Raw genomic sequence first — 27,245 nt, forward strand, 5'->3', positions numbered from 1 at the left:
AACACCCCTAGTAACAAGTACCGATGTAGCACATAAAAAAATCTATCAGAGTAAAACTCACCGAAAATATGTACTGAAGTAAAAGTGGAAGTAGGACAAAAAACAATACTCCAGTAGAGTACAGATACTGCCTTTTAGTACTTAAGTACAGTAGTGAAGTAGTTCTACTTCGTTACTATACATCTCTGCTCCAGATTGACACTCAGGGTTTGGTTTTGAGTTATTGTGTGTGTATTCTAAAAGAATAAAATCCTGCTTAAATGTTCTAATGACACACAAAACTAAACTAAAACTTTTATTTAGCTTTTTAGATTCTTTTTCACAATTCTAACATTTTTGGCTTTATACACCAACACTATGGATTTGAAATTAAACGAACAAGATGTGCTTTAACGGCAGACTGTCAGCTTTAATTTGAGGGTATTTACATCCAAATCAGGTGAACGCTGTAGGAATTACAACAGTTTGCATATGTGCCTCCCACTTGTTAAGGGTCCAAAAGTAATTGGACAATTGGCTTCTGAGCTGTTCCATGGCCAGGTGTGTGTTATCTCAAATTCAATGAGCAGATTAAAGGTCCAGAGTTAATTTCAAGTGTGCATTTTGCAATTGAAATCTGTAACTGTCAACCCTCACGATAAGATTTGTTTAATTTCAAATCGATTGTGTTGGTGTACAGAGCCAAAAATGCTAGAATTGTGTCAATGTCCAAATATTTATGGACCTGACTGTGTATGTGTGTGTGTGTATGTATATATATGTATATATGTATATATATATATATATATATATATATATATATATATATATATATATACAACCCCAAATCAGAAAAAATTGGGAAAGTATGGAAAAGGCAAATAAAAAAGTTTGACTTGTACTTCATTGCAGACAATACAGCAAAGGTTATTTAATGTGTTCCTCGTGATTTTTATTTATTTAGTTAAGTACCTATATCCTCTTCTTTTGCAGCCAGGACTTTGTAACATGTACAGAATGTGGTTTTGCATTGCTGAAATACACATGGGCGTCTCTGGAAAAGAAGGCAGCATATTGTGCTCCAAAATCTCTGTGTACTTTTCAGCATTAATGGTGCATCACAGAAATGCAGGTTACCTTTGCCAAGGACACTGACACAACCCTATACCATGACAGACCCTGGATTTTGCACTTGTTGCTGGTAACAGTCTGGATGATCCTTTTCTTCTTTGGTCAAGAGAACACAGCATCCATTTCTCAAAAAAATACCTGAAAAATGGATTAATTTGTCCACCCTACATATTTCCACTGTGTGATGGTTCATCCCAGATGTCTCCGAGCCCAGAGAAGTCAACAGCACTTCTGGACACTGTTAACATAGGGGTTCCTTTTGGCACAGTACAATTTTAACTGGCATTTGTGGCTATAACAACATTACATGGTACTTGACAAAGGTTTACCGCAGTAGTCCTGAGCCCATGTGGTGATATTACTTCTAGATGAATGAGGATTCTTGATGCAGTACCTCCTGAGGGATAAGAGATTACAATTGTTCAGCTTAGTCTTGCGCCCTTGTACTTTACGCACTGAAATTCCTCCAGAATCCTTGAATCTTTTACTAATGTTCTGCACTGTTGAAGGTGAAATATCCAAATATCTTCCTCTCTTTCTTTGAGGAACATTGCTTTTCAACATTTCAATCATTTCCTCACATATTCGTTGGCAAACTGGTGATCCTCGGCACATCTTTGCTCCAAAAGCACTAGACCTTTCCAGGATGCTGCTTTTGTTCTAAATCATAATTAATCACCTGTTCACATCACCTGTTTCAAATCATTAATTAACCAATTTACCTGATTACTGCCCCAAACTGCTCCTGACTTACTTTGTTTTGAATGTGTTGCAGATCTGAATGACAGGAAAGGATGTACTGTATATTTACAAATGAAATGAAGTTGACCAGAAAACACATGAAATATTTTGCTGTCTGCAATAAAATACAAGTCAAAGTAAATTTAGAAATCACAACTTTCTTTTTTTATTTGCGTTTTCCATACTGTCCCAACTGTTTCTGATTTGGGGTTGTATATGAGTATATAATACTACGCTGCAAAAAATATGCTTAAGTTAAGAAGCATATTCTAGACAAGCAAAAAGTATTGATTTGTTTTCAGAAATAATAAGGTAAAATGAGTTTTTCCTCAAAACAAGCAAAAATAATTTCCACTGGGGTAAGCAAAATAATCAGAATCAGAATCAGAAAGAGCTTTATTGCCAGGTATGTTCACACATACGAGGAATTTGTTTTCATGACAGAGCTTCTACAGTGCAACAGGATTACAGAGACAGGACAAAAAACAGATAATAAATATATATAAAAAAATAGAAGTAAGTAGTGAGTGCAAATATACCGATTGACAAGTGTATGTACATGTATATTACTATATACAACGTTATATGTGCAGCTGTTATGTGCAAATTGGCATGTAAAGTGTGTTGTTAAATAAGTGTATATGTGTATAAAAGTGTATAGCAAGTAGTGATGTTAATTCCGCAATTATTATTATCAAGTGTTCATGAGATGGATTGCCTGAGGGAAGAAACTGTTTCTGTGTCGGGCTGTTCTGGTGCGCAGTGCTCTGTAGCGTCGACCAGAAGGTAACAGTTCAAAGAGGCAGTGTGCTGGGTGTGAGGGGTCCAGAGTGATTTTGGCGGCCCTTCTGCTCGCGCTGAATAAGTACAGTTCTTGGGGAGTAGGAAGGGTTGTACCAGTGATTCGCTCAGCAGTCCGAACTATTCGACGTAGTCTTGTATTTGCTTTGAAATAAGATTATTTTTCTTACCCCATTGGCAGATTATTTTAAAAAACATTTAATTTTAAGTTAAATAATTTCTGAAAACAAAACAGAAACTTGAAAATGCTTCTTGATTTTAAGATTTTTTTTTTTAAATAAGCGGACTAGAACAAGACTAAGTAAGAAAGGCACTTTTGCAGTGTAGGTATTGACCCAAAATATTGTTGATGAATCTTGCCTAAGTAAAGATCACCAAATATCGTAAATGCCACACCATAAGGAGAAAAAAAATCACCCAGAGCAGATGTTAAAAGAGCAGCGGATGAAAAGAGAGAGAGAGAGAGGGAGAGGGGATGAAATGGAAAGTGTTGCAAGATCTGCAGTGTTGTAGTGCTGCTGTAATTGCTGATCTCGTCCAGAGAATTGAATGCAATGAAGCAGATGCTTAAAGCCAGATTCTTCAGGACAGCTGCAGAGAGACAGACAGACGAAGGCAGAGAGACAGACAGAGTCCAGGGAAATAAGCAGACAGACAGACAGGCAATTACACCATTTTTATATAACAAATACATGAAAATTAAGACATATCCTGGGAGAGAACTCAGCCTGATATCAACAGCAGCACAATATGTATTATCCTGTCATAAACACAGAGAGTCAGCTAGTGGACAAAGCTAGTCTGAAACATTATTACAAACCACCTAAACTAATGTACTGTTATACATACACAGTTGAAGTCAGAATTATTAGCCCCCCCTTTGAATTTCTTTTTTTTTTATATATATATATATACATATATTTCCCAAATGATGTTGAACAGAGCAAGGAAATTTTCACAGTATGTCTGATATTTTTTTCTTCTGGAGAAAGTCTTATTTGTTTTATTTTGGCTAGAATAAAAGCAGTTTTTAATTTTTTAAACACCATTTTAAGGTCAAAATTATTAGCCCCTTTAAGCTATATATTTTTTCGATAGTCTACAGAACAAACCATCATTATACAATAACTTGCTGCCTAGTTAACCTAATTAACCTAGTTAAGCCTTTAAATGTCACTTTAAGCTGTATAGAAGTGTCTTGAAGAATATCTAGTCTAATATTATTTATACCCATACTTAGCGGGATTACACAACAACAGCCAACATCAGTAGTTTAAAACCAAAAGCTGATTTATACTTCTGCATCAAGCACACATGTATGGTCCGGCGCAACCTTCGCGAGGTCGCATTGCCCTTGCCATAGCTGAAGCCAACGCTGACGTGAACCTCTCAAAAAAATTGAACTACACGTCACATCGACGCATAGCACAAGATATCTGATTGGTTGGCTTGGGTAGCTGTTACGAGTGTGGGCGGTGCTGAGGGTCACAAGCCCGGTAGAGCGAGTGTTTACGAGTCCTGTAAAGAAGCTCCATGTGGAAACTTTTGTTTTGTGTTCACCTTATAATTAAAGTTGTTGCACGTCCGCCGGTTCCCGCCTCTGAATGAGCGAGTTTAAGATAATTGTACATTAAGGTAGCGTACACTTGCAAAGAAACTCGACACAGAGGAACATAAAAACCTACTGCCGGCTAGTGTTTCGGAAGTGTTATTGCAGAGCAACACAAACAGCACGCAGAAGTATAAACGCATAACTACAGGCTAGGCAGGCGCAGTGGGTCTCGTCGATCACTCGACGTAGAAGTGTAAAACAGCCTTAACAGCTGTCTCACAATAGTCTTAAGTAGCCGTTTAATAAGTAGGATAAAGTACATCCAGGTGGTTATTTTTCACAAAATAAATTCTTTCAGTTTCACGCCCCATTCACACGGGGCGTCAACGCCAATGCTTCCGAATCACTTTGAATGGGTGACGTCAAGCATTGCCGAACTGAATTGTGGATCTGTCTGCGCTGCTCCAACTCAACTTCAAGCACCAATGGAAATGTCAACCAATCAGATCGCTGTATGCAAATACTTCAGCTCAGACAGTAGCTGATTACAGACTAATTTGATTGGCTAACGCTGCTATGATGATCGCATCATCCAAAACTTCAGACACGCCCTCCATCAAGTCTTGACGCTGAAGCCCTGTGTAAATTGCGCATTACACAACAGTGCTCTGATTTGTGTTAGCCTGCCGATAAACCTGTCGCACTTTATTCTGCGATAACAACCTCCAGGATGTACTTCATCCCTTATTTAAAGGGCACCTATTTTACCCCTTTTTCAAGATTTAAGATAAGTTTTCTGTGTCTGCAGAATGTGTCTGTAAAGTTTCAGCTCAAAACACCCATCAGATTATTTATTAGACCTTTTTAGAATATTAAATTTTCTACACTGAACACAGTGTAGCTGTTTTTGGTGCCTGTGCCTTTAATGCTAGTCCTCCCTGCCAACTGTTCCCACTTGCCTGTCAGAGTGTGCCTCAATCTCTGTCTCGGCTGTGTCAGATAAACAGCACAGTGACAGACATGAAGGAAGCAGATCTCACGTACCGTTTCTGAGAAATACTACAGTAAGAACTTTACCAATGATTATTTGATGTGTTTGTTGTGGAGTTGCAACGATGAGTCACACACAATGTATTTACATAGTTCATGCACGCACACACACACACACAGACAAACATAGGACACACACAGCATGCGCATTTAACTTTGAACTGTTTTTGCACAGTAAATGTGACAGGATACAGGTTAATATCCACTGCTGTATGGATATCCGTTATGTTAATGTACTAAATAAACCTGATTTAACATCCACAAACCAGGATTGAACCGTCATCCTTACCGTTTTAAAAAGGTTTTAAACTTGTAAAACTCATTCTTGATCATATTTGATGATAATTGATGATCACAGAGCGCTGAACAGATCTTTTAATCCCAGTTGCTTTGCACACGTCCAGTCTTGTTGATATGATTATACGCGTTAATGCAGAGACATGTTAATACGTGGCTGTCAATCAATTGTGGGTGGAAAAACCACACTCCTACGTCACGTTGCGGTGGGCCTTAAAATGGGAGGGATTTGGATCCTTTGTTAACACCAGGAAATTTAAAAAAAGAGACTTATTGTCTTTATATCATCCCAATATGACTGTGAACACACTAAACTAAAGATGATTTTCATCATAGGTGCTCTTTAAAATGCATTTGGTAAAAACTGTCACTTCAATAAAGCAAACTGAACTGAACTAAAAACAGAGAGACAAATAGATAGAGAGAGAGATAGTCAAATAGAGAGGAAAACGGACAGAGAGACAAATAGATAATTAATTTTAAAAAGCTCTTTATTACAAATAATAACAAAAAACTATTTACAATTTATAACCCACACAAATTTTACATTAAAATAAAATATATGAAATGTGTAAAGAGCAATCCACCTTCAAAACCTGAACACAATTACACCATTTCAATTAAGTCAAATCAAGATTATTTACTGACTTGTAAAAATTTAAATCACACTGTAAAAAAATCCAGAATTTTTCAGCTGGGGTGCCGAAAAAAAAGCTAAATAACGGCCGGTAAATTACAGAAATTTACTGTAAAATAACAGAGGTTGAATTACAGAAGTTTACCAGAAATTTAAATTCAAGGAAACTTCTGTAATTTAAAGGGCACATAGTTTACCTCTTTTTTATGATTTAATATTAATATTATAGTTGTTCTGAGTTTAAAACACAATTCAGATTTTTTATTATAATGTGTTAAAGAGTGTTATGTTGGGGGCGTGTCCACAGTTCGCTGATTTATGGGTGTGTTGCTTCACATGTAAATTAGTTTCAGCTTCCCGCCCAACGTAACAAGGAGGCGGGGCCATGAGCTCACCCACTCTGCGTTTGCAACAGAGTCTGACAGGCAGACTGCGAGAACGAGCTGGAGTGAGAGGTACAGCATTCAGTCGTACATGTACGACTCGGACACAGACCAAGCAGAGAGTACAAAATCATTTGTGTCTTTGTACAGTTTTACAGTCAATGACGTGTCTGTCAATCAATATTGGTGGGCGGGGGGACCGCACTCCTACGTAAAGTTGCGGTCGGTTTGAAAACCGCTCCAATTGGTCCACCATTTTATATGTTGTTAAATTGAAAAAAAAGCACTGGGTTTGTTTATATCACCCCAATATGACGGTCTATACACCATACATGCACATATGTCTGTCCAAACAGCTTGAAAAGTAGATTTTTTACCATAGGTGCCCTTTAATGTCCATTATTTTACGGTAAATTTCTGTAATTTAACAGCCGTTATTTTATGGTTTATTTTCAACACCCTGCTGTCAGAAATAAACCCTGAAATAATGTATTTTTTTTACAGTGCAGTTAAAACTCTAGATTTACAAGGGCCAAAAACAAAGCAACAACATTTTGCCCAAAGGTTTGTTAAATCTTGTTTTTTCTGCTCGTGTATATCGCTAATTTAGCTTGTCCCAAAATGAAATTCAAAAGTCGACGTTTATAACGTGTCCTCTTTACATATTTAACTCCTAATACAAAACTCTCCACAGCAAAAATATCAATAAAACAAACAAAAAGGCTTCTTAATACAGTAAATAAAGGAACTAACCTGTGACAAAAACATAAAAAACTGCTTCCCTTTTAAAACAAAAAGGACACTCAGAACTTACTTCAGGGTTTACAACAGAAACAAAAGCATTAACAGCAATTGCGATAGTCAAATAGAGAGGAAAACGGAGAGGATCTATGTGTTCAGGGAAATGAGAGAGGGAGAAATAAAGCGCAGAGTCAGCCAGTGAACAAAACTAGTCAGAAACATCATACCAAACCATCTGAATGAATGTACAGTGGTGTATTGTATCTAATTTTGTTATATTTTAATTATATATATATATATATATATATATATATATATATATATATATATATATATATATATATATATATATATATATATATATATATATATATATATAATTTATTTATTTATTTATTTTTTTTTTTTTTAATCCTCATATTAATATTTGTTTAATTTCTTATGTGAATTTATTTATCAAAATTACATTTATTCATTCATTCATTCATTTTCTTTTCGGCTTAGTCCTATTAATCTGAGGTCGCCACAGCGGAATGAACTGCCAATGTATCCAGCTAATATTTTTTAAGTAATGGATGCCCTTCCAGCTGCAACCCATCACTGGGAAAATCAGAATTACAATTGTGTGATTTTATTTGTGTGTATGTATTGTTGTATTATATAATCACTTTACATTTCATTCATTATTTATGTAATCTGCAATGCTTTGGCAATACTTGACAAGTCCTGCCAATGAAGCTCGAAATTTGAATTGAATTGAATTGAATTGAGAGAGACAGAAAAGAAAGAGACAGGGTTAAGAGGAGTCTCTCTGTCAGGGGAAATGAGTGCAGTGCAGAGTCAGGAAACTCCAGCAGCACCGCAGCAGAGCCAGAGCAGGGTTTTCCCTACTGCAGTGAGTGACTGAGCGCATACTAAACACTCCAGTACTGCAGATCACACACACATGCGCTTCTCCAATGCTTGGGTCACTGCTTACACACACACAAAACACATTTGGATTATACTGGAAATGTTTCAAGTGCTGATCTTTTTCTGAAGGATGACGTGGCACTTGAGTAATGATGCTGAAATATCAGATTTGAGTTCTATTATAAAACTGAACGCATTGCTATGTATATTCGCACAGAAAACGGCTATATTTCTATTGTACTGTATTTTTAAATGCCTTTTCTCATAGAATGAATGGCAGTTTAAACCATATTAGCATTTTAATTTGATAAAAGCATTTATTATGTTATTTAACCCTTGTGTACTGTTCAAATTGACTCCCCTTTGGTTATGTTGGTGCTGTTTTTGCTCCATTGACTTCCATTATAATCACATTTCTTGATTGCAAAGCCATGACAGCATATAATCATGCATTCTTGTCTGTTGGTGGTTTTCCTGGTTGGTATAAGGGAGGGCTATTCAATTGGCGGGCCAAACTCCGAGTGGCCCAGCCCGTGGTTCCGCCCATAGATAATAAATGAATATATGTTATTGATTAATTGTTATTTAATATATTATAATAATATAAATATAAAGTATTTATTATGTCTATGGTCCCGCCAAAAACGCAAATTCATTCGTAAATTACGTAGCCTGCAATACGCAAACAATGCAGAGCGTGCCCGATTGGAAGTGGTGTGCCTGAGCACGGTTCATTCGGGCTCAGGCGCGGTACACTTGTAGGGTGCAAAGCGTACCTGAGTTCGAAACTGAAGATGAGATGTGACTTTTAAGGGCCTGTTACATATGAATTTATTAACCATTCTTACTGTTTAATGAACGCAAACTGTCGTAGATTATTAAAGATGCAAACCCCTCACTGCACCTTTAGCAAACCTTCTAATTCCGGCAGTATGAGGATTTTATGATTGTTTATGAGCGTCAAAAGTGGCTGATCTGTTCGGCGAAATATTTGACTGCGTGTCACTGCATCCTAAACCACTAAAATGATATAACGGTATAAAGAAATCTTGACTGTGCTGAGCGAGAGCGCTTCTTAAACTGAACAGCGCGTCATCAATGATGTAAGCGTGCTCAGGCCCCAATGCAACGTGAGTGCGGGCCGTCGGGGGAGACGGGAGCGTGCTTCAGCCCAGTATAAGACAACTGTACATTGCGTGAGTACACCCTCAGATTCTGTTAATTCAGCTCTTTTTGTATGCACCTTTTGCTCTGCAAACTGACCAAAGTTAAAAGAGAAACAACGAATAAACCTTATGTTTTTCAATAAATTTGTTTGTGGTGGTTTTAAAATGTGTCCATATGAGCTGCTTTGCCGCTAAAATGACTGGCCCAGCTAACCTTGGTTTGACAATCTGGCCCAACTAAATGTGTCATGTTGATCATCAGTTGGCAGTATAAACCCTTTAGTTTATGCTTTAATATATAGTTCAATGGTGTAACACAGCAGATTATAGTGTGTGTGCAGAAATACACCTACTGTGATTTGAGATCTGAGCTGCATATTTTGATTTTCTCAGACATATCAAGGTAGGTGTGCAAAGGTCTCTCCTAAGCCCCGGTCAGATCACACGATTTTGGCATGATTTCGGCAATATAGGGTGTCATTTGGATTCGTAAACTACAAATGGGCATCGTGACACAAGATTCAACCATTTCTTCTCGTGTAACGTGGTATAGTTCACGACAACCAATACCATGTCTGCGACGCCTCATGACACCATCGCAGAAAGTCTAGTGTAACGAAGTTAGGTTTTTCATTGTGAATTCTCCTGAATTATGCAGCAGTTATGTATTTTATGATGTACGGGCGCCCTCGTGTGGTTCGTTTGGGGTACTGCAGACATACAAGTTAGACAGGTATAGTTCACGACAACCAATACCATGTCTGCGACGCCTCGTGACACCATAGCAGAAAGTCTAGTGTAACGAAGTTAGGTTTTTCATTGTGAATTCTCCTGATTTATGCAGCAGTTATGTATTTTATGATGTACGGGTGCCCTCGTGTGGTTCGTTTGAGGTACTGCAGACATACAAGTCAGACAGGAAGTGAGCTAACACAGCAGATGCTGTGAGACAGCCATGCTGTGGGTAGGTTTTTCATACTCTGTCTTAATTAATTAATATTAACTTTAAAAAGTAGCGGTTTCGCACATTTAGTTTATAATTCGGTTTTATTATCATTGAGCATTCAGTGTGACTTGTGAAATGTAGTTAAATGGCTTTTTATAAATGTCTACTGGATTGTGCCCTTTAGCAAGCCCATGCGGTTTATTAGATTTTCTATTTTATTTAGATGTTGTATATCTGCAGCAAGCAGTGTTGTTTCTTATTTCAGGTATGTCTTTCTGTTCATTTGTTAATTGTGACTGTTGTGTTTTATGCAAAATGTTCATTTGATTTTCAGTTCATATGCTGATTTTAATAATTTAAGAGCAGATGCTGTGAGACAGCCATGCGGTGGATGTTGTATGTCTGCAGCAAGCAATCCACCTAAAAGGGCTGTATTGTTTATTATTTCAGTAAATCAAGTATCAACCAAATACTGTGTCCGGGCCAACGCGGAGGAAGAAGAAGAGCTGAAGGACTGGAAACATTACACTAGCATGTTTAAATTTTTTTGCAACCCAGGCTCATTCTGAAAATGTAGTCCCGTGGACGTTTCTGGAGACTGCGAAATATGTAGCCGGGGGTACGTACGGCTGCATTTCATTTTTTTAAGTGACCGCTGCGGGGCGGAGTGACGCCGTTCCATTCGGCACTTGCCGGCCGGCTGCTCGCTTCCATGTGGAGGGCTTTCCCGCTGCAACCAGTTTGTCCGGTTAGCTCTTCGTGTACTCTGGCGGACTCGAGGCGCACAGAGGGGCTGACCACGACGACGACCGGGTTTGAGTCCGGGGAAGAGCGGTTTCAGAAATTAGGTAAGAAAACAAAAACAAAATCCCAAAAATAAAGCGAACAAGTTCATCACAGGGTGAGGATGTGGTCAAAATCTGAAAATGTGGTAAAAATCAGACGAGGGCTTTTCTTTTTCTGGACGACTTTTGTGAATCGTCGTTGGTTGGGTTTAGGGACGGAGGAGGGTGGGTCAGCCGATTGGCCGGTCGCATGGTCAATCATTCTGTCATCCTGGCAGACAGGCAGAAGGTCGTTCGACAGCGGCCTCTAGCGGGTTTACGCGAGAACGGCGCGGGAAAAAGCGTGCATAGCGGCCTCTCGCGGATTCGCGAAAACAAAAACTGCAAAAATACGTACCTCCCAGGGCGTATTTCGTGGTCTTCAGAAACGTCCACAGGACTACGTTCTCCGAATGAGCCTTGGTTGTTTTTTTTTGTTCTTCACAATGAGTTTCGTCACATGGGTGACGCTCTGCAATAGGAGTACATCATTTCTCGGTTATATCCGCAGGTGCTGCCGTTAATCCGCAATCAAAAAAATAAGCTTCATATTTAGCCTATTTATGGGTGGGTCTTGGGTGGAAAAGATTATGGTTGATTATCCTTGGTTATGCAAACTTTAATTAGTTTCTCTAAAATATTAAAGTGTTTTAAGCAATATTATATGACAGACTGCAGTGCTTCCCTCACATAGACTTTACTTGGGCGGGCCGATTGATTTAGCCAGTGCAGCATCTGAGGAGCGACTGCGGGAGCACACTGACATTACACGATGGGCCGAGTTCACCGCATGACAACAACCGTGTGTGTTTCGAGTTTATTATTGGACAAATTCCGTCTCAAACTTCAAAACAAACATTTCACTTTTCATACCCTCTCTATCTCGTACACATCATGCTTATTAAAAAACGACAAATATTTTACTGCAGTATCATCTTCTGTTAAATAATTTGTTCATAAAGTCTAGATTGTTTGCACAGGTTTATTCGACCTTTTTATACAGACTATTCACTGTATTCAGCTCCATGAATGATTCACACCTATTGTCTGTGTGTTGAACAGTCAAAACCCAGACAATCACGTGCTCTGCAGACCCTTTTGCGCCAAAATGCATCCGACCGTAGTTTCTGATTCTCCTAAAATGTTATTGTATGCCTTTTCGCATTACCTTTTCGCAGCTGACCACGCGCACACACCCACGGGAGAAACATGAAATGATTCATTATTTAATAAACAACTCAGATGAACTTTACTATATCCTCGGAGAGAACAAAATATACTGGCTGCAAAATATTTGTACATCATTGGAAATGGTTAATCCAACGCAATCTCACGGCAATTCGTAACTTTTTGACTTAGCGGCTAATTCGTATGAATTCGTACAATCTAATCAATTTAGTACGATTTGCTCATCCCCCAATGACTGTTGGGTTTAGGAGTGGGGATAGGTGCCACGCCTCCTTTTTAAGATCGTAAAATTTCATACGACTGTACTCATACGAATTCGAAACTGAGAAATCGTAAAATACTTGCGTTTTCTCATGAGATCCGGCTGGTTAATCAACTAAATTGCCTTATTTATATAATCTACACTTTTTAATCTAGTAATTATTATAATGTTTTGCAATATTGTCTATTTGTATTCTTTTTTTCTGTTATTTATTTCTCATTTGCTGTATATTTTATTATTTTAATGATGTTAATATATTAAATACTTTATAAATATCTAAAATGCTTTGGCAATACTGTACTAAATGTCATGCCAATAAAGCAACTTAAGAGAGAGAGAGACAGAGCAGCCTTTACCTGTCAGTGGGTGCACATGGCTCCTAAATAGCATAAAAGTAAGGGAAATAGTGGATTTTTAAATTTCAACAGCCTTTTCTTTATCATTTTAACCCATTGAAAAGAAAAGGTGTATAACTAGAAATATAGTTGATTTGTTTGTCGCATGTAGTTGAATATTTATGTGTGTTTCTATCTGGCTACCACCGCAAGTATATTTCAAACCTGTGGGAAGCACTGGACTGACACAAATATGCAGACATCTTCATTCTCACAACGAGTTTCTGAGTTCTCTCAGCCCTCTAACCGAGTTCGTTCTTCCAAGGTAATCTGGAAACTTGTTCAGTGCTGCAAATACATTGTAAAAGTATGTAATGCTCATTCAAATTACTTGATTAAGCGAATTAAATTGGAACTCACAGGCAATGGATGATTTTGTGATTAAATATAGGTTTATATTTATAATATATAATATTATATAATTTATAATATAATATAAACCGTGAATATTCCACTTAAATTTTATTTAGGCTAATTAACTAATTAACAAACCAATTCGTGTTTTGGCGCTGAAGCAGATAGTGGACTGGTTTTGAAGCACTTCACCTCAGATGTTATTCGTTTTTAATGTTTATCCAGTAGATAACTGACCAACAAAAATACATTGAAATTAGGAAACGAGTTATACCAAACAAAATTCATTTCAGAAAGCTATTTTTTTCCAAGAAAAATATACGCATTATTTTTTAGTTGTTGTTTGAGCCCCTCCACTACTCTGTGGTGTGCGGTCATGATTTGTTTCACTTCATGGAAAATAAGGATTTAATTAATGCTTCGCTGTAATTGCAGTATCACAAACGTTTGAATGAAAATGAATGGATATTCAATCAAAATATCAGATAATTAATAGTAACACCTGAGATTTATTTATTCATTCATTTTCCTTTGGCTTAGTCCCTTTATTTTATCATGGATCACCACAGCAGAGTGAACTGCCAACTATTCCAGCATGTTTTACGCAACGGATGCCCTTCCAGCTGCAACTCAACACCCGCACACACTCATACACTACAGCCAATTTAGTTTATTAAATTCCTCTATAGCGCATGTGTTTGGACTGTGGGGGAAACTGGACGCACGGAGGAAACCATCAGGGGCGGGGGGGGGTGATAGAACATGCAAACTCCACACAGAAGTGTCAACTGACCCAGCCGGGACTCGAACCAGCGACCTTCTTGCTGTGAGACCACAGTGCTAACCACTGTGCCACCATGCCACCCTAATGTATTTTAATATACTTAATAAAATGATTAGATAATTAATAGTAATATTTGAGGTTTATTTTAGTTAAAAAAGAAGGTAAAGCAGTGAGATCACACACACACACTTTTTGGATCATCAACAGTGAGTGTTTTCATGCATGATAATCTTCTTAGTGTTTGCAGCGGCGCCTCCATTAACGTCTCTTGACTAAATCTGATCAAATCTGGGATTCATAAGGGTGTGTGATGGAGAACTGGCCTGAGGAGTGGTTTACAGGGACACAGGGGTGTGTAATGGCATGAGTGTTATTTAGTTGTTGTCTATTAAGGTGGTTTACAGGGTCACACCTGTTCTTGTCCTTTAAAACGCTTCAATTGTAATTGTTTTAATTAAATTATAATAAACGAGGTGTTTGGAAATTGACATTTTGCCACAGGTTTCCTGTGAAGGAGGGATTATGGGTAGAGCAATGTAGTCAGGGTTTGACACAGTACAAAATACATTACGCATGTGGAGTGTCCCTGTAGCGTAAACCATGTGGGTCTGTGTGTGTTAGTGGACTGGAGTGTGTGTATTTGTGTAGTGTAGTGTGTGTGTGTTTTGTGCGTATGTATTAGTGTGTGTCTGTTGTGTTTATTTGTGGAATAGTGTGTGTGTGTATGTGTGTTGTTTGCACATGTATAAGGGTGTGTGTGAGTGTGAGAGAGAATTTGGGGAGTGTGTCGTGTGTGTTGTATTTATTTGTGGAGTATTAAGTGTGTGTGTGTGTGTTGTACATTTTGCACTTGTATTTGTGTGTGTGTGTCTGTGTGTGTGTGTGTGTGTGCCCGCACGCATGTGTGTGTTAGTGGAATGTATTATGTGTGTGTGTGGTTGTGCATATGCATTTGTGTCTGTGTGTGTTAGTGGAGTGTGTGTATTTGTGTAGTGTAGTGTGTGTGTGTTTTGTGCGTATGTATTAGTGTGTGTCTGTTGTGTTTATTTGTGGAATAGTGTGTGTGTGCGTGTGTGTGTGTGTGTGTGTGTGTGTGTGTGTGTGTGTGTGTGTGTGTGTGTGTGTGTGTATGTGTGTTGTTTGCACATGTATAAGGGTGTGTGTGAGTATGAGAGAGAATTTGGAGAGTGTGTTGTGTGTGTTGTATTTATTTGTGGAGTATTATGTGTGTGTGTGTGTGTGTGTATGTGTGTTGTTTGCACATGTATAAGGGTGTGTGTGAGTGTGAGAGAGAATTTGAGGAGTGTGTTGTGTGTGTTGTATTTATTTGTGGAGTAGTGTGTGTGTTGTGCATTTTGTGCGTATGTATGAGTGTGTGTCTGTGTTGTGTGTGCTGTTTGCACATGTATAAGGGTGTGTGTGAGCGAGAATTTTGGGAGTGTGTGTGTGTGTTGTATTTATTTGTGGAGTAGTGTGTGTGTGTGTATTTGTGGAGTGGAGTGTGTGTTGTGCATTTTGTGCGTATGTATGAGTGTCTGTGTTGTGTGTATTTGTGGAGTATTGTGCGCATGTGTGTGTGTGTGTGTGTTGTTTTCACATGTATAAGTGTGAGAGAGAATTTGAGGAGTGTTTTGTGTGTGTTGTATTTATTTGTGAAGTAGTGTGTGTGTGTGTGCGCACATGAGAGAGAATTTGAGGAGTATTGTGTGTGTGTGTGTGTGTGTGTGTTGTGCATTTTGCATATGTATTAGTGTGTGTGTGTTTATGTGTGTGGAGTGTATTATGTGTGTGTTGTACATTTTGCACTTGTGTTAGTAGTGTGTGTGTGTTAGTAGAGTGTATTGTGTGTGTGTGCGCGCGTGTGCATGTGTGTGTTAGTGGAATGTATTATGTGTGTGTGTGGTTGTGCATATGCATTTGTGTCTGTGTGTTAGTGGAGTGTAGTGTGTGTGTGTGTTGTGCATATGTGTTTGTGGAGTGTGTGTGTGTGTGTAAGATCCTCTGCTGCTGCTGTTCTCACAATGAGGCAGGTTGCTAAGATACGCTGGGCTTATATTAGATTATCTTATCTGCTGTTACTATATTTTCCTCAGCGCCGTCAAGCCTTTATTCATTTGGAAATTCACCCAGCTGTGGAATGAAGAAGCTGTAATGTGTTCAGTGTGTGTGTGTGTGTGTACTGGACTGCTGGGTGAAGCCTGCAGATCTCCCTCAGATTCCGTGTGTGTGTGTGTGTGTCCCTCAGGTTGAGTGTGTGGCTCCTCCTCTGAACAAAGGCTGGTCTGATGAACAGCAGTAGAGCCGCTGTAATCTGTATCTCAGGGGCCTCGGGCTCCATTTGATACCCACTAACCAAGCAGCACACAAACACATGATGTCGTCATCTCCTGCTTCTCCTTCTCTATTATAGCAAACCGAGCCATTATTAAACTGGACCTACTGTATGATGCCCCTTTATACAAGATGTAAAATGCGTCTCTGATGTCTCTAGAGCAGTGGTGGGCAAACTTTTTAGACCCGAGGACCACATCAAGTTTTGCAAACCAAGTAAAGAGCCACATGTCAAATCCTTCAAAAAATAACTTTAATTTATAGTGGCAGTATGCAACGAACATGTAATATTGGACAGAAACATGTCACATTAACACAAAACTGTTTTTTAAAATAGTTATTATTGAGTCAAATTTACAAGTCAAATGAATTTGCACTGCTATTTATATTTATCATCACTTATAAGTCATCATAAAACAATAAAATAATCTCTTATAAAATATAATAATGTAGTAATAATAATAATAATAATGTAGTAATAATAATGTAGTAATAATAATATAATAATAATAATAATGTAGTAATAATAATATAATAATAATAATAATAATAATAATAATAATAAAAATAATGTAATAATAATAATAATAATGTAGTAATAATAATAATAATATAATAATAATAATAATAATAATAATAATGTAATAATAATAATAATCATAATGTAATAATAATAATGTAATAATAATAATAATAATAATAATAATAATAATGTAATAATAATAATCATAATAATAATAATAATAATAATAATAATGTAATAATAATAATAGTAATAATAATGTAATAATAATAATAATGTAATAATAATAATAATAATAATAATAATAATAATAATAATAATGTAATAATAATATAATAATAATAATAATAATGTAATAAAAATTATAATAATAATAATAGAGTAATAATAATAATAATAATAATAATAATAATAATAATAATAATAATAATAATGTAGTAGTAATAATAGTAATAATAATAATAATAATAATAATGTAATAATAATAATAATAATAATAATAATAATAATAATGTAGTAATAATAGTAATAATAATAATAATAATAATGTAACAATAGTAATAATAGTAATAATAATAATAATAATGTAATAATAATAATAATAATAATAATAATGTAATAATAATAAGAAGAAAAATAATGTAATAATAATAATGTAGTAATAATAATAATAATAATAATAATGGGGCTAAATAACACTAAGGGCTCTTTTTTAATGATCCAAGCGCAAAGTCTAAAGCTCATGGCGCAAAAGCATTTAGGTCGTGTTCGAATCCACTTTTGCCATTTTAAGAATGAAAAAGTACACTCTGCGCCCGGCGCATGGTCTAACAGGGCAGGTAAAAATCAGAACCAATGGCCTGATTGGGCCAGTAGAAAAAATCCTTAGCGTTGAACCCTGAAATGAATCGCTGAACGAATCATATGGGAGTCATTGGGATAATTAGGTAAAATAAATGTAGATTATAATACAATAAAAGTGTTTTTTGACCTTGCACGCATATCAGACTGTTGTTGGAGACCACCAAAACCAAAATATGACCTTTTTAATGCATAATAGGGGCTCTTTGACCAACGTGGTGCAAAACATGAAAATTAGGGTTGCGATGGTCTGAAAATAGCAACAAATTGAGCTAAACACGTCTTGCGCCTTATTGCGCCGGGTGTATGATAGGGCCCACAGTCTGCAGTGCACACTTTATGGGTTCATTATACAGTACGTGTGTGAATGTAGTGCTTCGCCATCAGAATGCATGTGTTGAACTGAGGTCAGTCTGGGGTCGGGTCAGAGGTCATGCTGCACTACAGATGGAGGATCAGCAGGTCTCTGGATCAGACCCAGATCAGCTCGCTCTGATTACTGATGAGACATTTAGCTGACAGACACTCTTTATGTTAGGAGAATTACTGTACACACATCAAGACAAATCCAGCCTTCAGTCGTCTGTCCACACACTGAAGAGGAGCTGACACCCGACTAAAGTCCTTTGTTTTTATGTTTTTGTCTGTCTGTGTGTCTGTCTTAGTTTTTTATTTTTAGGCTGATATAAAAAACTGCAATTATTTGGTATACTAAAAAAACAGGAGGGATTGACAGGTAGCATTGTAAAATATTATTTTTAGTAGGGATGTCCAGTGGTGCTTTCTGAAAACCATTGTTAGCCAACTAAGGTCACAAGTTCTGTCGTTACTAACATAGGGCTTTATTTTGATGATCCATGCACAAAATCCAAAGCTTGTGACGCAAACACATTAAGGGCTTGTCAGAATCCACTATTGCTATTTTAAGGACGGAAAAATCCGCTTTGGCGCATGGTCTAACAGGGTTGAGCTTATTCTCTTAATGAGTTATAGGTGTGTTTTGAGAATAAACCAGAGTCTCATCTCCCATTCCCTTTAAGAGTCAGCTGCACCGTGCCATAGCGCATTTGCTATTTACATGGTGGACTTTATAAGAGGAAAAACTGAACGCTTCACTAGCGAGAAAACAGTTAAACTTCTACAGAGCGAGAATGAGAGATGAGCCTCCTCATTTTTTACTTTCACTTTCACTCTTGTGGATGAGGAAACGTGTTGTACGCACAGACATCCACTAGCCTTCATAATTAATTTCATTTGTTAAGCACAAAGATTTGTCTAATTTCCAGCAAAGGAATAAATGAACAATAATAATGAAGTGTGGTCAAAAAATTATAGTTGAATCCAAACACACATGCTGTGCCCCATATGGTATAAAACCTGGCAGGTGGGCAAATCTAAGCTTGTTTTTAATAAAACAAATATAAATATGCATATAATAAATAATACTGCTAATAATAATAACATTATACAAAAGTAAATTGTTATGAATAAACTGAAAAAGCCCCCCTGAGATGAAGGTATGGAGGCAGTTGTTTTATATTTATGTAGGCTAGAAAATAATATGTTTTGTAATATTTTAATCCTGTAATTCTTTTTCTTCTGTAAAGATGTTTGCGTATTGCTGTACATCCTGTGTGTATTAAGCAATGTTTAAGCGAGGCGCACAACTAACGCTCTGCACTGGACAATAGACCAGCTTTGTTCTGGTCTATTGAACCGTCTATTTAAGTTTCTCAAAATAGCAATGCGCCTCAACACGCCTCCTTTTATAGACCAGAACGCCTATGGGCGCACATGAGCGCAAATGCATTTGCTATTTAAACAGCGTGGCTAAAAACGACTCTTGCGCCAAGCCGAAACTAGCAAACAACAATTGCGTCACGCATTTCGCCGGGTGTATGATAGGGCCTATAGTTTGTTGATTTGCCGTTTCCCAAATCCTTCGTTCCTATAAACATTCACAAACTGCATCGCAAACTTGTATACTTGCAACTACACCTCTGGAGCTGTAGTTAGAAACAGTTCTTGGCTGTGTTCTGTTCCCACTTATCCCCCCCTATGCCCTATTCATTTAGAACGTTCTGACATTTAAACTTGGAGTGATTTTTGAAATAAAGCATTAAGGTCATCTCTCTTAGATGTGATTTGCTTTCAAAGTATTTTTACAGTTCAGTTTTCGCGATCTTCATGTTTACAATTGTGCTCCATTCGCAGTGCATTGGCAATAACAAACTTGCCTTAAGCAGGTCGCACACTGCTCCACAAGTCGGCGGTTGTCGCGGCGCCCAGCCACGACTCAGGACACTGTTCATATTTCTGCCTGAATAGTTTCATTTTAAATAACATGTGAATGTGCGCGTCTGGTGTGCCGTGCCATGGCTCCGAGCGGCGCATCCAGTGTGTGACGCCCTTTAGTTATAGCCTCAGTCAAAGTTAATTCAGTGTGCACGGTTATTAGTCTCGGTGTACACTCTCTGAACTTTAAACTAGCACACAGTTAGATGTAAAACTATACAAAGACACAAATTATTTTGTACTTTCTGCTTGATCTGTGTCTGAGTCGTACATGTACGGCTGAATGCTGGTCCTCTCACTCATGTTGCTTCTCTCTTTCTGCCTGTCGGTTGTCATACACAAAGCGGGGAAGCTCTTGGCTCCGCCCCCTTGTTAAATTGGGCGGGATGTCGAAACTAATTTCCATGTGAACCAACACGCCCCTAAAACAGTGACATGTGTAACCGCATTTCTTCAAACAGCATTTCTTCAATTAAAAGTGTGTGTGTGTGTGTTTTCTGTGTGTGTTGCAGTGAGTGACAGCTGCTTCCGCAATCTAGCCGAAGACAGAAGCGGCGTCAACCTCAAAGATCTTGTCCACGACCCTTCACTGTGAGTGAACACACACACAATCTCACTCACTCACACAAATACACACACACACACTCACATAAACACACACTGACACGCACAAACACTCTCACACACTCTCTCACACGTAAACACATGCACACAATCTCAGACACAAACACGCACACACACACAGAAACGTGGATACACACACGATCTCAATTTATGTTTCCCTCTCACAGACACACACAATATCACTTACACACACTCTCACACATAAACACACTCACACAGCGGTCAAACACACATATACGCACAAAAATACACACTCACTCAAACAATAAAACACACATTCTCCCACATACACACACACTCACATAAACACACACTGACACGCACAAACACTCACACTCACACACTCTCTCACATGTAAACACACGCACACAATCTCAGACACAAACAGGCACACACACAGAAACGTGGATACACACACGATCTCAATTTATGTTTCCCTCTCACAGACACACACAATATCACTTACACACACTCTCACACATAAACACACTCACACAGCAGTCAAACACACATATACGCACAAAAATACACACTCACTCAAACAATAAAACACACATTCTCCCACATACACACACACTCACATAAACACACACTGACACGCACAAACACTCACACTCACACACTCTCTCACATGTAAACACATGCACACAATCTCAGACATAAACACACACACACACACACACACACAGAAACGTGGATACACACACGATCTCAATTTGTTTCCCTCTCACAGACACACACAATATCACTTACACACACTCTCACACATAAACACACTCACACAGCAGTCAAACACACATATACACACAAAAATACACTTACTCAATCAATAAAACACACATTCTCTCACATACACACACACACACACAATCTTACTCACTCACACACACACAAACACACATACAAACACTCTCACAATACACACAGACACACACACGCACACTCACATAAACACACACTGACACGCACAAACACTCTCACACACTCTCTCACACGTAAACACATGCACACAATCTCAGACATAAACACACACACACACACACACACACAGAAACGTGGATACACACACAATCTCAATTTATGTTTCTCTCTCACAGACATACACAATATCACTTACACACACTCTCACACATAAACACATGCACGCTCACACTCACACAGCAGTCAAACACACATATACACACAGAAATACACACTCACTCAATCAATAAAACACACATTTTCTCACACACACACACACAAATACACACAGACACGCACGCACAAACACTCTCTCAAACGTAAACACGTGTACACAATCTCAGACATAAACACACACACAGAATCGTGGATACACACGATCTCAGTTTATGTTTCCCTCTCACAGACACACACAATATCACTTACACACACTCTCACACATAAACACACTCACACAGCGGTCAAACACACATATACACACAAAAATACACACTCAAACAATAAAACACACATTCTCTCTATCACACACACACACACACACACAATCTCACTCTTATGCACACACACTCGCACAATCTCACACACACACCTTACCCACACAATCTCACTTACACACACTTACACTTACACACCCGCACACACACTCAGACTTGCATTCTTTCACACATACACACACATGCAGCAGTCAAACACACATACTGTACGCACACAAACATACGCTCACTCTTTCACATACACGCAACACGCACTCAAACAACAAAACACAAATTCTCTCTCTTTCTCACACACACACACACACACACACACACACACACACACACACACACACTGAATACTTCACTTTTTTTAAAGGGCTGAAGAAAAGATAAAGTTCAGATATGCTAATTTATGTTTGCGGTCAACTAATCACAACAGACTACACCAAATCCCTGACCAATCAGAGCAGGGCAGCCTCACAAAAAGGCGGGGTTTAGAAAGCCTGAATCTTTGAATGCAGCAGGCACTGTCAGTGTCTGTGTAACGTGCAGTACTGTGACATGCAGCATTACTACGGTGGCCTGTTAGTTTTTAATGAGACGTTGATGTCATGTTAATGACTGTGATGCTCGTCAGGAGTTCAGCGTGTTAAAGATTAACATGTGGCTAATCTCAACTCTTGATGGATATTAATGTCAGACCAGCTTATTGTCACAATCACACTCTACTGCACTGTCACTGTCCATGAGGGAAGTGTGCGTGTGAAGCATATCAAAGCGTCTATCTATGAGTCACGCAACAGTCTGCTTTGTGTTCTGATTGGCATTTTGTCCACTGGGGTTTTACACTCTTGTAATTTATATGAGAACAAGAAAACAATGGTGTGTGAGGCTAACAGTATGTCCATTTCCATATACTGATCTCTATTTATTCCACTTAGATATACCCAGGTTTTCTTTGTAAAGCACTTTTAAGGTGGTTAATAACCTTAGAAGTTTAAAATATTTTATTCCAGCCAACTAAAAGACTTTCTCCAGAAGATATATATAATGGGAAATACAGTGAAAAATGGCCTCTGTTAAACATGGCATGGGGAATATTTGAAAAGGAATTCAAATTTCACAGAGGGGCTAATATTATTGCTTTTAACTGTATGTATATACACTCGCTGGCCACATTATTAGGTACAGCTGTCCAACTGCTCGCAAATTTCTAATCAGCCAATCACATGGCAGCAACTCAATGCATTTAGGCATGTAGACATGGTCAAGACGATCTGCTGCCATTCAAAGTGAGCATCAGAATGGGGAAGAAAGGTGATTTAACTGAATTTGAAAGTGGTATGGTTGTTGGAGCCAGACGGTGCTGGTCTGAGTATTTCAGAAACTGCTGATCTACTGGGATTTTCATGGACAACCATCTCTGAAAAAGACAAGATATCCAGTGAGCGGCAGTTCTGTGGGCGCAAATGCCTTGTTGATGCCAGAGGTCAGAGGAGAATGGCCAGACTGGTTCCAGCATCTCTGAACACACAACACATCCAACCTTGAGGCGGATGGGCTACAGCAGCAGAAGACCACACCGGGTGCCGCTTCTGTCAGCTAAGAACAGGAAACTGAGGCTACAAATCACACAGGCTCACCAAAACTGGACAATAGAAGATTGGAGAAATGTTGCCTGGTCTGATGAGTCTCCATTTCTACTGCCACATTCAGATGGTCGGGTCAGAATTTGGCCTCAACAACATGAAACCATGGATCCATTCTGCCTTGTATCAAAGGGTCAGGCTGGTGGTGGTGGTGTAATGGTGTGGGGGATATTTTCTTGGCACACTTTGGGCTCATTAGTACCAATTGAGCATTGTGTCAACGCCACAGCCTACCTGAGTATTGTTGCTGACCATGTCCATCCCTTTATGACCACAGTGTACTCATATTCTGATGGCTACTTCCAGCAGGATAACGCACCATGTCATAAAGCATGACTCATTTCAGACTGGTTTCTTGAACATGACAATGAGTTCAATGTACTCAAATGGCCTCCACAGTCACCAGATCTCATTTCTGAAGGCAAAGGGGGGTCCAACCCGGTACAAGTAAGGTGTACGTAATAAATTGGGTATAACTGGTTACAGTTAAAGTCAAAATTATTAGGACTCCTGTTGAATTTTTTTTTCTTTTTTAAATATTTCCCAAATGATGGGAAAAAGAGCAAAGGAAATTTTCACAGTATGTCTGATAATATTTTTTCTTCTGGAGAAAGTCTTGTTTTATTTTGGCTAGAATAAAAGCGGTTTTTCATTTTTAAAAACCATTTTAAGGTCAAAGTTATTTGCTCTTTAAGCAATTTTTTAAGTCTACAGAACAAACCATCATTATACAGTGGTTTGCTTAATTACCCTAACTTGCCTGATTAGCCTAGTTAAGCCTTTAAATATCACTTTAAGCTGTATAGAAGTGTCTTGAAGAATATCTAGTCTAATATTATTTACTGTCATCATGACAAAGATAAAATAAATCAGTTGTTAGAGATGAGTTATTAAAACTATTATGATTAGAAATGTGCTGAAAAAAATCCTCTCTCTGTTGAACAGAAATTATTCTATAATCTCCTGTGTTGAGCACAGGAGGAAGTGTTTACGCTGTCAGAGGTGTTTTAGAGGAGATTGATGAAGTGTGTGTGTGAACCACAGGACAGACGTCAGGCGAGACTCACGCGACTGCTGTCCGATCATCCGCTGTCAGCTCTGCTAATTTGCTGGAGCTAAAAATAGTGTGTGCATAAATGTCTCACGTCTCACACTGACCCTTGTTAGAAAGCCAGACGGGGAGTTCAGCTGACCTTCGGCAGTTCAGTGTGAGAATTAAATCCTCTCCCATTTGGATGAATCTCTTTTTTTAGCCTAAAACCTTCTGGGAAAAATAAAAAGAGAATTCATATTACATAATCAATTGCATAATACAGTTGAAGTCAGAATTATTAGCCCTCCTGAATTATTAGCCCCCCTGTATACTTCCCCCAATTTCTGTTTAACGGAGAGAAGATTTCCTCAGCACATTTCTAATCATAATAGTTTTAATAACTCATTTCTAATAACTGATTTCTTTTATCTTTGCCATGATGACAGTAAATATTATTTGGCAAGATATTCTTCATCTGAATCAGTGAATTGTTTACCAGTGAATCACTGAGAACAGATCATGTGAATCAGTTGACTTGTTAGAGACTCACTCTGAGCGGATCTGAATCAGTGAGTTATTGACTTGAGAACAGATGTGATTGGATGAGTTCAATTGATAAAAATGTATTGTTCAGTGCAATTTGTGAATCAATTTAACACATTACTTGAAAACAATTCAAACACCACCATGTTGCCTCTGAGCAATGAGGATTTTCCCCCTTCAAAACAGCTTTTTACTGACATTTTTACTCTTTTTACTACATTTAAGTAAAGCAGTGGCATAAAAAGATTCAGTATTTTTGGTTTGCAATGTTGCAAAAGGAGATGAAGTATAGATATTTAAAAATGTGCTGAAATACAGTAGTGAAGTAAAAATACTTACTGTCTACCACTGTATTTTTAGTTTTATATATAGAGTTTTATATATATATATATATATATATATATATATATATATATATATATATATATATATATATATATATATATATACATATATACATATATGTAGACAATTTTATTATCCCGTGCATTTTTTCCCCTAATTTCTGTTAAACGGAGAGAAGATTTTGTCAACATATTTTAAAATATAATAATTTTAATAACTCATCTCTAATAACTGGTTTCTTTTATCTTTGCCATGATGACAGTAAATAATATTTGACTAGATATTCTTCAAGACACTAGTATTCAGCTTCAGTCATTGTAGAACAGTGGTTTGTATTTTCTATTGTCGAAAAAAATATAGCTTAAAGGGGCTAATAATATTGACCTTAAAAACATACTTAAAAATTGAAACTGTTATTCTAGCTGAAATAAATCAAATTACTATAAGACATACAAAATCTTTTCCTTCGTTTAATCCAGTGTGCAGGGTTCATGATTTCAAAAATCCACAACAATCTAAAAACATACACTACCTGCCCATCCAAGTTTTAGGAACCACAAATAATAACTTAACTTCTAGTTGATCATTTTTAAATATTTCCCAAATTATGTTTAATAGAGCAAAGAAATTTTCAGTGTCTCTGATAATATTTTTTTCTTCTGGAGAAAGTTTTATTTGTTTTATTTCGGCTAGAATAAAAGCAGTTTTAATTTTTTTAAGCCATTTTAAGGTTAAAATTATTAGACCCTTTAAGCTATATATTTTTTCGATAGTCTACAGAACAAACCATCATTATACAATAACTTACCTAATTACCCTAACCTGCCTAGTTAACCTAATTAACATAGTTAAGCCTTTAAATGTCACTTTAAGCTGTATAGAAGTGTCTTGAAGAATATCTAGTCAAATATTATTTACTGTCATCATGGCAAAGATAAAATAAATCAGTTATTAGAGATGAGTTATTAAAACTATTATGATTAGAAATGTGTTGAGGAAATCTGCTCTACGTTAAACAGAAATTGAGGAAAAAATAAACAGCGGGGCTAATAATTCTGACTTCAACTGTATATTAATTGTGATCGGGATTTTCGAAAGTATTACAGCGCTTTGTAAACGTTTATTATTACCATTAGTCTCCCCATATAGTTTGATTGAGCGCTTGGACCCGGAAGCCGCTTCGTGTGACGTCGCGTGACTTAACAAGCGGATATAAAAGGCAAAGTCCTCTAATTACGTTTATTTAATAAAATAAAATATGATCATGCCTTGATTTTTAATTATTTAATTAGGACAGTAAGGCCTGACTTTGCTGAGACAAAAGTCTTGTCACTGAGCAGAAATAATGTCCAGTATAGAATATGTGGTCATGCTGCAGTGGAAACAGAATGAATATTGTGTGTGACTCCATCATGAGCTTGGAGGACTGCATCCATACATCTCTGCAATGACTCAAATCACT

The 27,245-nt window shown here is 37.5% G+C and overlaps 1 protein-coding gene across 1 annotated transcript in view; it reads left to right on the plus strand.

The window, feature by feature from the left end:
• gphnb (gephyrin b) overlaps window positions 1–27,245 on the plus strand; it is a 156,140-nt gene that overhangs the window by 33,660 nt on the left and 95,235 nt on the right. Inside the window, exon 2 of the mRNA XM_056480644.1 lies at window positions 20,666–20,744. Coding sequence (XP_056336619.1) covers window positions 20,666–20,744 — 79 coding nt within the window. The remainder of the gene's footprint in view (window positions 1–20,665; window positions 20,745–27,245) is intronic.

Source organism: Danio aesculapii, chromosome 20 (genome assembly GCF_903798145.1).
Source record: "Danio aesculapii chromosome 20, fDanAes4.1, whole genome shotgun sequence".
NCBI lineage: Eukaryota > Metazoa > Chordata > Actinopteri > Cypriniformes > Danionidae > Danio > Danio aesculapii.